The sequence below is a fragment of the Numida meleagris genome, chromosome 3 (genome assembly GCF_002078875.1).
Source record: "Numida meleagris isolate 19003 breed g44 Domestic line chromosome 3, NumMel1.0, whole genome shotgun sequence".
In the NCBI taxonomy this organism is placed as follows: Eukaryota; Metazoa; Chordata; class Aves; order Galliformes; family Numididae; genus Numida; species Numida meleagris.
Window position 1 is genome coordinate 51970073 of NC_034411.1, and position 11736 is coordinate 51981808.

The 11736-nt window shown below is 41.8% G+C and overlaps 1 protein-coding gene across 2 annotated transcripts; it reads left to right on the forward strand.

The window, feature by feature from the left end:
- FUCA2 (fucosidase, alpha-L- 2, plasma) lies at positions 361-11233 on the forward strand. 2 transcript variants are annotated; one of them, XM_021390568.1, is made up of 8 exons: positions 361-587; positions 1706-1938; positions 2452-2639; positions 4197-4536; positions 5114-5324; positions 7059-7249; positions 8515-8623; positions 10030-11233. In XM_021390568.1, exons 3-8 carry the CDS (start codon positions 2495-2497, stop codon positions 10168-10170), a joined length of 1137 nt encoding a protein of 378 aa, XP_021246243.1. In that variant the 5' UTR covers positions 361-587; positions 1706-1938; positions 2452-2494; the 3' UTR covers positions 10171-11233. The 2 variants fall into 2 exon arrangements, with proteins under 2 accessions (XP_021246243.1, XP_021246242.1); XM_021390567.1 differs by lacking the exon at positions 1706-1938.

An 11736-nucleotide genomic window follows, 5' to 3' on the forward strand; every position in this document is an offset into this window, starting at 1 on the left:
TGAAGAAATGAAGGTGAGGGAAGACGCAGAGAAAGCAGGTCAGCATTGAATGAAAGGCAGAAGCAGGGAGAGGCAAAAGAAAAAAATAATGAAGGGCTCCTATTTGTGACATCAAAGTTCATTTGTAAATTGGAGCAATGTGGACAGTCGACCAGAAAATAATGATATCGGGGATGTCAAAATGTTTTTTTATCAGGCTGTAACTTTCATCCATCGAGGCCCATGACTGAAAATGTAAGAAGTCTCCGCCCGAAACCTGTCGGGCTACCCCTTTCCCCGGGTAGGAGCCGCAGGCCGCCGGGACGAGGAGGCGGGGCGGCCCCAGCTCCGCATAGGGCCCGGCCTTCAGACAGCAGCCTCAGCCCCGCCCCGAGCCGGCCCCCGCTCACCGCCATGTTGGGCCTGTCGCCGCCCGTGCTGCTGTTGCTGGCGCTGCCGGGGCTGCTAGGCGGGCGGCCCCGCTACGAGCCCACCTGGGCCTCGCTAGACGCCCGGCCGCTGCCCGCCTGGTTTGACGAGGCCAAGTTCGGCGTCTTCATCCACTGGGGCGTGTTCGCGGTGCCCAGCTTCGGCAGCGAGTGGTTCTGGTGAGCTGCCGCCTCGCCTGCTGCCCGCCGGGCACGGAGGGAGGGGGCGGCCCGGTTAGCAGACAGAGCGGGGCTGGAGGCCGTGCGGTTTTTCACGAGCTTTGTGAGAGAGACGGAGGAGCAGCAGGAGGCAGCCGAGGTGCAACGATGAAGGGATGGGCACCGCAGAAGGCTGCGGGCAGCTGTGGCCGAGGGCTGTGGGAGCCCAGTGTTCCACTTGCCTGGCGCACTGCGTGCTGCTTGTTTGCCTTTGTGCTGCTCGTGGTGGTTTTCTTCTCTCATTATCGCTTTCATTAAGGCGTGCATTCCGCTTAACATCAGGCTCAGTGCCTTCAAATCCATTTATTTCCAGCCTTTGGTCTGCTGGGTGCTCACTGGGTGTAGCTGTCTGGTGTGCAGTTTCCTTTTAAGTCATACTGTGTCGTGGGGTGTGGAGGCTCTCCTGCCATGGTAAAGCTTAAAAGCAATCTTCATAAAGCAAGCTGACGTCAATATAAGCAAACCACTGTTTACTGAAGGCAATATTTGGCCTATTCTTTTCAGCGTTACATATAAGGGTATCTGCAGTTCAATGTGTACTCCATTTACTGTGTAATGACTTTCTGCTAGAGAGGAAAACTAGGTTTTGTTCAGGCCTCTCTCAGAGGAAGATTCTTACGCAAGTTCAAGCTCAAACATCCTTTTTTTTTTTTTTAATTTATTTTTCTAAAAAGGTCTGAAAACAGTGTGATGCAGTGGATGACTTTGTCTCCATCCCCGCTGCCTCCCTCCCTTAGGCCCATCCAGGTGAGGAGCCCTGCTGGGCTTTCCAGCAGTGAGCATGCTCAGGTGGCCCAGGTTGCTGTGCACAGCCTCAGGGCAAGGCCACAGACCCTGGTGCTGCCCAGGTGCCTCCTTCCTTGCAGAGCTGCCCAGCCTTTGTCAGTACGGCTCTGAAACTCAGTCCTGTCAGGGCAGAAATGCTCACATTGTTGGCAAGCTGTGTGACAAAGGAAAAGGAAGGATGTTACTTCTTTCTTTGTGCAGTTACATACTTAATAACCAGGTTGTTTTTTTTTCAGGCTCTTTCAAGGAGGAAGATAGCCTCAGCCTCTTTCATTTTTTATTTTTTTTCCCAGTGGCTCCCAGAGGTTGTATTAGTTTACGCTGAAGTCTCTTTGGGAAGATCACAACAAGATCCGCGCAGCTGCTGTGGTGGTACAGAGCTGAGCTCAGAGACTGGCTCAGGGTGGCAGGGAGAAACATTTCAAACATTCCAGTTCTGCTGTTTTTTCCTTTTACTTTCAAACTCTGTTCATTTATGCCTAAATTTGCCAAAAGGATTCTGCTGCCTGGCTTCATTTATATGAAGGTGAATGCTTTCAGACCCTTTTTCCCCAACAGTTACAACCTATTGCTAGAAGGCCTCCAGCAGTAAGGCTCTGGATGCTGTAAGGAGTGTTGCATGCTGTATCTGGAATTCCACTTTCATGTCTAGGGAGGGGAGGGGTGGAGCAGGCAGACAACACATAGTGCTGTATTGGCCATTTATGTTCTCTGCCCATGGTGAGGTCAGATCAGATCCATGGCCTTGCTGTGGACTGAGGTGATGGGAGCAATGGCATTGACTTCACAAATGAAATTCTGGGACCTTTCCAAAGTGGAGTGACTGGAAGAAGCAGAGCGTGGGGAAAGGACAGAGAAAAGGAAGCCTTTAATTATTAATACTGTTATGTTCTGAAGCAATTTTATCTGGTTGCCTGTGTCATGTGCATCCGGTGCTTGTGCCTCTCAGTGTGAACACAAATAGGAACTAATGATTTCAGTTATCTTTTCTTTGTCTAAAAACACACCAGCAGACATGGTTTTGATCTGTATTTTGTAGGTGGTACTGGCAGAAGGAAAAGAGGGAGCCCTATGTGAAATTTATGAAGGCAAATTACCCACCTGGGTTCAGTTATGAAGATTTTGGGCCACTGTTTACAGCAGAGTTCTTTGATCCTAACCAGTGGGCAGATATTCTGAAGGCTTCAGGTGCAAAATATGTTGTCTTAACTTCAAAACATCATGAAGGTAAGCAAAAGGCTTCTGAATGTTAGAAACTGTTCTGTTTTTGTTAACTGAAGGAATATCCATGTGACTGTCTTGTCTGCTAAGAGAAAGGTGGAGAAATGACACAGAATTACCTTCCCCAACCCAGTCAAAGAGTTAAAATGTGCAGGCATTTTCCTGATTCTTGCACAAAAGCTATGGTCACGAAGCTTGCATAGAAGGAAGAATAGATTGTGCCACGGTTTTCTTCTTCTAGGTAAGACAGCCTGCAGTGTTGGGGGAACTGAGCTTCCAGCAGCAGCTGGGTTTGTTTCTGATTGTTGTGTAATGTATTGCTCAAGGAACCACAAAGTGAATGCTGTGCTGTTCTGTGTATGGAGAGCTGCTCTGAGCTGGCAGTTAACTGGCCTGGAGGTTTCTCCAGGAATTTAGCAATGCGTTCCATGAGTCAAGATGCTCTGCAGAGAGAAGTAAAGAAAAAGGGCATGGTTGGGAAGAAACTTAATAGCAAAGAAAAGCATAAAATACCAAGAAGCAACATGACAATGCGTTTAGTCAGTGTTGTTGGTGTTTGGGGAAATGTGGACTCAAAACTTGTGACTTTAACAAGTAACTACTTGGGAAATTTAATCCTATCTCTGACACACGCGAAACTCTGATCCTGTGTTGTAATTTCCACTGACTTAAAACAAACAAAGTAAAAAAGCCAAGATCCATTTAGATGTCCTGTATGTAGCCTTGGGCACAAATTTTTAGCTCCTTTGTCTAGTTGATGCAATTACATGTATCCAGTTCACAAAAAATGCTGCACAATTTATTAGGCAATGAGTGTGAAGCAGTTTGAAGGTGAGAGTGGGGCCCCTCTGGCCGTGGTCTGAGTCTGCGATGTGGTAGGGCCTACCGTGCTTGAGGTTGGTTGCTGGATGCCTGAGAAGCGAGGATATTTAATGCTGATGTTTTAAAAGCTGCTTCAGGAGTTTTTGTACTCTGCGTATGCACGCGTACTGAGTTGCTGACTGAGCTGTTAATGGATGATAAAACAAATGAACAGCGAACGTTTGCGTGAGATGTAAACAGAAGGGAGGAGAGTAGTCTGAATGCGAATGATGTCTCCGTCACAGAACGCACAAGCTAATGTTTCATCTTCCAGCTGTTGAATGTATATCCAGAATTGATATTTACTGCATTCAGTAAAAATGTGTCAAAAAGCTTCTGTACTTTTGGTTAACTTAATTAGGGCATTTGAATGGAGTGAACAACTAAGAAGGATCAAATGATTATCAGAACTAGAAAATTGAATGCTTATGTTTTTTAATATAAATGTTTGTACAAATGTTTATATATATTCATGTGCAAATATATATAAACATATCTGACATTGTGTTCTGGTGTTATGATTACTGTTACAATGCATAAACAGATGATAGGCTTACACTGTACAATGTCAACCATTTTACTCTATGTATTTAAAAAAATGATTATTTTGAATTTATTTCTTTTGCGATACACTTGCAAAGAAAAACCGTGATGCCCCCTCTGCTGCTTTTCTTTCTTAGCTTTTAATTTTTCTCTTTTCAGGCTTTACTTTGTGGGGGTCCAAATATTCTTGGAACTGGAACGCTGTCGATGTGGGACCGAAGCGAGATCTTGTGGCTGAGCTAGAAACATCTGTTAGAAACAGGACTGACTTGCGTTTTGGTTTATATCACTCTCTGTTTGAATGGTTTAATCCTCTCTTCCTTGAGGATGCCACCAATGTCTTCAAGACAAGAAAGTTTCCAACCAGTAAATCATTACCAGAACTCTATGAAATTGTGACCAAGTACCAACCAGAAATAGTTTGGTCTGATGGGGATGGAAATGCACCAGATACTTACTGGAACAGCACTGGTTTTCTAGCTTGGCTGTATAACGACAGGTGTATCATGATGCAATTTTAGCTCCTAATCTGAAATTCTCTTGTGTAGTTTGTCTCCTTCTGTATGTTTTGTGGAACTTGCTACCTCCACTTACGGGGACTTAGCTAAATCTTGTATAGAGTGCCAATAATCCAGGTCTTCCCTAAAACTATTGAAGCTCGTTTTAGAAAGACTCTTTCATAATTATTTTTTTAACCATGTTTGCAAATTCATAAGTTAAATGGCAATGATTATTCTATGTAATCATTTTTCTTAAGTAAGTGTTGTCTACTGCGTGGACAAAGAAGATATCAAGATAATTTGAGAATAGAGGTGTGTTGTCATCACAGACTCCACATTTGGCAGTGGAGGTGAAGCGCAGGCTGCTTTCTGGCAGGTCTCCTGTGAAAGGCTGCAGCATATTTCCCCAAGAATTGGGTCCCTGAAGTAGCACTTAATCTAATTGCAGTAGTACAAAAGTCTTCCTAAATGTTAGTTTCTGGGAGGGGTCTACTGGAGGTGAAGGGGAGAGATTACATTGGCTCTGACTGTTACATCTAGAATTAAAAATCATAAACGTACAATTTTTATTTCCAGTCCAGTTCGGGACACAGTCGTGACCAATGACCGCTGGGGAGCTGGCAGCATCTGTAAGCATGGTGGCTTCTACACATGTAGTGACCGGTACAACCCAGGACACCTTCTGCCTCACAAGTGGGAGAACTGCATGACTATTGACAAGAGGTCATGGGGGTACAGGAGGAATGCAAATCTTGACGATTACTTCACAATTGAGGACTTGGTGAAGGTACACTGGCACAAAGGAGTTGCCTGCAATTCCTGGTTATCGTATTGACATTTCTCACAGTATTTTCTGTAAGATTATCTAATAAAAATTCATACGGTTTCTTAGAGGCGATTTCCTCTGTGAGTAGCTAGTCAAAGGCTGATCTGTATGATTGTTTTTCTAGTAACTGCACTTGTGAGTTGACGAGAAGCAAACAGTTGTAGTTTCACAGAGGCTCTTGCTTGAAGGCTGGATCTTTTTTTGCCCTTCTAGGTAGGAACAGTTAATAAGCTAATACTCTTTTAGTTGGTAGCGAGAAACTTGCCTTTTGTTCCATTTCATGTTTAAAAAAGGAAAGAAAAAAAGACACTTGTAGTACAGGCATGCAGATAAACATAGCCTGTGTTAATAAAACATAGATTCCATTTGCTAGTCTAAGTTACTACAAAAAAGATTGAAAACTTAGGAAAACGGAATGAAAGGAAGTCTTGTCTTTGAGATAAAAATGCATTGAATTACAAAATTCAGCTACTGAAGGGGAAGATCGTTGTTGCTTAATCCATGTCTGTTCTTTGTATTGTCCTTGCAAAAGATAATTTCAAATTGAAGCAATATCTTTTCAGAGGAGATGGTTTTAATTCATTCAGTAGTTTATCTCCAGCTGTCTGTTGCTCAGACTACAGAGTCAGTCTGTGATCTCTGGAGGGCAGTGTGGATGGGAACACAGGTACTTTGTGGACTCTCTAGAAGAATCATCAGCCTGTTTGCCAATTGTCAAGTTCACGATATGGCATTAGTGCAGATACGTGATGCCAGAACATGCAATCTCAGAGGCTGAGCTAAAAGGCAATTAATTTCACTAATACATTTTACCTCTTTTTCTTTAAGTTGCTCCTTGGATTAATAGGTCTAGGAAAAGCTGTGTTCCAAGATGAATGAACCCTTTGAAAATCTAGATTAGACATAGGATTTTTTTTGTTGTTGATTCAATCTTCCATTCTCTCTTGAATTCCATCCCACTCCTTCTGTAGTAGGAATGGTTCCTTTGATTCTCAGTCTGTACATTCCATGTTATAGAAATACACGATGTGAATTTTGTGGGAACTAAGGTCTATGACTGTGATGAATAAATGATACAAATGAACGCCCATTCTGTCACTGGCTCCACTCGCAAAAGGAGGAATACGTGGGAGATACTAATAGTACCCTTAGAGATGAGATCTATTCTTTACTACATAAATTATTAAAACTGCTTCATTTTCTTCTGCATCTTTTATGAAAACTGGGTACTAAATATCTGAAGGTTCACGGTGTTGTAGAGATGTGTCCATAAAATAGGGAAAACATTGCTTTTCCCAGCTTCAGTAAAAATGAAGTGGCATCTGCTAGCCCTTCTTATGCAGGAAAATAATCCTGTAAGTGTTCTGCTGGGAAATCTCTCATGAAATTCCAGCAGGATTTGCAATTTTAAAAAGAAGTTGACTCCATACTAGAATCAGATCCTGTCAGATGTATCAGTGTGAAAATGTATTCTGGGATATTTTTCTGCCATGCAAATTGACAGTGGAGCTTTGTTCTTTGGGACCTTAAATTTTGCATTGGTTGTTGGGATGCTGGACCTCCGGAGTCTGAACTTGCAGTAACTAGTCCAGTCCATCATTCTGACGCAGCGTACCAGGCTTTAGTAAGAACTTCAAATATATAATTCCATTAATCATGACTGCTGTTCCGTGTATGTGTTTAAAAACATTTCAGCAACTCGTAGAAACGGTGGCTTGTGGAGGAAATCTCCTGATGAATGTCGGGCCCACTCACGATGGCCGCATCGCTGCTATATTTGAGGAACGCCTGAGGCAGATGGGTGCTTGGCTGAAAGTCAATGGAGAAGCCATCTATGGAACGAAACCATGGAGAGCACAGAACGACACGGTCACACCGGAAGTGTGGTAAGGCCACTGAACCAAAACATAGGTGGTGTAAAGATGTAGAAGCGTATGAGGAAATTTTAAGATTCTTAAGGCTTGATACTGCAGAAATCGTCAGCTTGCCCTGAAGAAATGAACCCTTCTGTCAGTTTAAGAAACTGCATGCGGAAGTGTGTCTAAGAATGCAGGCAGACGGTGTGTGTCAGACAGTGTAGTTCTGGGGCGATGCCAAGGCTGAAGGGAAGGTTGCAAGAGTTTCCTTAGTGCTTCTAAGCAGAACTGGCAATAGAAACTTTAAAAAAAAACAAAACAAAACAAAAAACCAGAAATACAAAACTGCTATGAAGTGTTCATCTATACAATAGGAATCTTAGTGTTGCTCTTTAGAGAAAGGGGGGAGAGAGAAACTAGAAGTCTAATATATTTTTGCATTTCTACGCCTTTTTACCTTGAAAAGGAAGATATTAGCAGTTGTTTGGTCAGTAAATTCAGTCAGCCTCTGAGCTCTGCTTTGCTTTTGTGCCTCATAGCTGCTATAACTCCATAATGATCCGCCAGGCTCTTGGTCTCAGCCACCTCTCTGCCTCACTGGGCTTTGTTTAATTCCTGCTCCAGTTAAGATTTGGCCATCTGGCCGTGGCCTTGAAACCGCTGACTGTTGAGTAAAAACGCTTCTGAGAACAACAAAAAACTGTAATTACAATAAAGTAAGGTGAGAGAAATGTTGCAGATGAATGCTGCAGGATTTCCAAAGGCATAATGCTGGTGGATCAGATGGCCATTAGGGAAAGGTTCTTCAGCAAGATAATGTCTCCTAAAATTTAGTTTTTAAAAAAATTAACTATGCAAGGTGGAAGATTTATTGTTCCCTGTGCTCCTATTAAGTTTTTTCAGTGTAATGCCTGTATATTTCTGTATGGATGTGAATTACTTTTTCTGAATGTAACCCCTAATTATCTGTTAACGTTTCCCCTACCCACCAAAATCCTCATTCTTACATGACAAGGAAGCAGTTATTACATGCTCACTTATGTTACTACAGATGCCTACCTCTACATTCAGTTTATGATTAGTTTGTATTACCTCTCTTCTGTCAGAATGTGTTTTCAAGGAATAGTACTTTGATAAAGGGTATTGATTTTGTGAAATGAAGGTTACACGTGTGAAAATGTAGTTAATCTTAACTTTTCACATTAGTTCCTTTCCAGTCTTGAAAGCATGATATATACTGCTCCAGAAAATTTCCAGGGAAGACTGACATGTTTCTGCTCCCCGTTTCCAACCAGGTACACGTTCAGACCAAAGGAAGGCAAAGTTAATGCCATCTTCCTTAACTGGCCAAGCTCTGGGATTCTGGAACTTGGTGAGCCAGAGGCACGGCTTGCAGAAACACAGGTAAGAAGACACTTCTTGCTTCCCCCTGTAGAACAGTGAGGTTTATAACACATAACACAAGAAATGAACATAGTCTGAAAGTATGTGGAAAACACTTCTGATATTTGTCATGTTCCATCTGCGTTAATTTTTGTTTCTGGCATCTCTGGGAATGCGTAACTTTTAGGATAGAGTACTTTGGAAGAGACCCAGCAAAATACTAGTTTTCATTCTGGGACCTTCCTTGTCCTGGTCTTCCCAGTGGGATGTTTCTTATCAAAGTTACACTGAATTGTTGCTGGGATACATTTTAGCTGTCAAACTGAAGATCCTAAAAAGAGGGCAAGTAGAAGGAAAAAACCTCTCCTCCTCCCACTGCAGACTCTACCCCAGCATGACCTTTATGATAAATATCTGTCTTTATGATCTTGTTGATGCACGCAGAGGTTTTAGTTGCCCAGGGACACAATCATAACTCTATATGATCCTACATATACAGTGGTCAGAAACTGAGGACCTTGATACCACAGCTCCATTAGCAAGTACCCTGACCCAGCAGAGGCAGAATTATACAGCAGTACACTTGGTGCTCAGGACTTAATATCCACATCATGTGCACTTACGGGGTTTGCTTTGGCTTAGCTCAGTTCTGGTCTCATCCCCAGATGCTCGCTAGCTGTTGAAATGCATTGTGTTCCTGGACTCTGTCCCCTGCTTTAGTTTCAACTGAAAAAAATCTAATTGATAATGAAACAGCTCTGTGATGTGGCAAAAAAACCCAGTTATTTCAAAAGCACAATCCAAGTATTATGTAGAATACAAATGTAAATGCCTCTTGAATTTGAAAGGAGGCATCTGGGCTATCTGTGAGCAGGAGAATTATGTTCCTCAGGGGTAGAGACTGATTTTAACTGTTCCCTTACACTGTTCCATTGTTAACATTTCCTACAAGCTGGTGTACCAGTCTTCCCACAAAACATTTATGTGTTTTTACTAGGGAGGGGCTCTTCAGATCAGCTTTCTTCTGAGCTACCCGTCTGTACTTTGTAAGAAAAGCTGATGCTTATTCAAAACTACAAGCTCTACCACAGCAAAGAAGCATTTCATAAAGAGGTGGTACTACCATCACTACTGTGGTACCTGGTACATACATAGACCCATATCCTATCCCAAACACTTCAGCACACCGTTGTGTACCTTTTACAGCCCTAAGTAGGTCTCAGACACAATATCGCTAGCTTTGTTACTGACAGGTCTACTTTGCAGGTGCTTTTTCCATTACCTTTATTCTTAGATTCACTTGGTTGATGAGTGGTGTTTAAGGACAACGGGGTAGTAATTATGGAAGAACGTTTCCTTTATTGAATATGCAATTATATGCATTTGAAAACACATTGTTCTAATTTTACGGTTGGTTTCAATTTCAGGTGAAGTTGGTTGGCTACAAGGAACCGCTGAAATGGGTTGCACTGGGAGAAAAGGGAATCGTGGTAGCTCTACCTCAATTAACTCTGAAGCAATTGCCATGTCAGTGGGGCTGGACCTTGCAACTGACTGATGTAAACTGAGCCACACAATGGAGCCTTGGGAAGTAGGGAAGTTACGTTGTTTTTTTTTTTCTTCCTGCCCAGCTTCTCGTCACTGGTTTCTAACTCTTGCTTGACTGAGAAACATGTACCTATTTATTTTTGAAAGACAGACTGTTCTACAAGATGGAATGAAATGAACGTTATGCAAAGTCTAGGTAGTTACATCTCTATTGTACTATTTGTTTCTTTGAGCTTCTGTGAATAACTTGACCTCTTCACTTTTTTTTAGTCTGTTTCTTGACAAGTTAAGTGAAAAGGAGCAGTAGATCTTTTTTTAAGCCACAAGAACAATGCTAGCCCAAGCTTACATTCAGCAGATCAGACAACTGTGCACATAAGTTGTATACTTTCAACGCAAGAAAACTTAGTTCTATGAAACTGTATTGTAAAAAAAAATATATATACATATATGCCCTAAAGAATGAACTTTCCGGTTGTGTGCTATGACTGGCAGCTGGTAGCTTCAGCTGAGATGGATACTGCATCTGCAAGAACAATCTTATAAGGACTAGCAATTAATCATGAATGCATGGAGGCAATGCATATGTACATTTTAGTTTCTAATGATGGGATAATAATGAGAATCGCTAATTTAACAGAACTATTTTGAGTAATTCTGTCTGTTAGTTCTGAGAATTTGCTTTTTTTCCCTATTTTTGTATTATGTCATAAGGTTAAGGCTGACTTGTTTACATCCATTATTTTTACAGTTACCAGGGTGCCTTCTGTGGACTATGGACTATTAACAACAACAACAAAAACATAATTCAGCAACTTTTTTTTTAAGTTGTTGCTAGGCATCCTCAGCTTTGGCAAGAAGAGAACATTTTAAAGCATGAGGTGGACTGTGTCCAACTTGAAAAGTTCCCAAACTCATCATGTATCAAGACTAATAATGGCAGACCTGCAATGTGAGACTTGCGAGGAGGGGGAGACAAAGGACAACAAAAGAAAGACAGGAACGTTTTCAGTGTAGAAACCAAAGGCTTACTTCTTCCTGTGTAATCTGAATAAATGCAAAACTGTTACTGTGTAAGTTAAATTTGTCTTTTTCTACTCCAGGATTTTAAGTGAGGGGCCAAATGAGGTATTGCTTTTTCTGCTAAGTAATGTTACGCACACACAAAGCTTACATTAAAATATTTTATTACAATACAGAGAATTGGGCTCAAAATTAATACAAATTAAGATAAAATATTTACAAGTTAATGTGTACAGTGTAGCTGTGTGAACAGCATAAACGAGAATATCTAAAAATGCACATTCTTTAAGTAACAAAGAGAGCACCCCCAACTTGTTCAAGAGGCGTGTGCATCAGTTGGCAAAGGCTTTTTGAAGAAGGAGAAACTCTTTGGAGTAACTTTTGTAAAGTTAAGGGAAGAAGTCTTTTACAAAAAAAGAAAAAAGCCTTACTTCATTCAGTTATTCTTCCATCACTACCATTAAGTGTTTTTCCCAAACTTTACACACCCCAGGCCCCCAAGTTTGTTTGTTTTTTAATAACCTCTAGTAATATTGCCACAAGATGCCTTTCAGATGCAATAA

What these genes read in the sequence shown, in the direction of transcription:
- FUCA2 (XM_021390567.1), top strand. Translation starts at nt 394, where the DNA reads ATGTTGGGCCTGTCGCCGCCCGTGCTGCTGTTGCTGGCGCTGCCGGGG. An exon ending in AACTTCAAAACATCATGAAG is followed by an intron (nt 2,640 to 4,196) that starts GTAAGCAAAAGG and finishes TTCTCTTTTCAG; the next exon opens with GCTTTACTTTGTGGGGGTCC. An exon ending in ACGGTCACACCGGAAGTGTG is followed by an intron (nt 7,250 to 8,514) that starts GTAAGGCCACTG and finishes GTTTCCAACCAG; the next exon opens with GTACACGTTCAGACCAAAGG.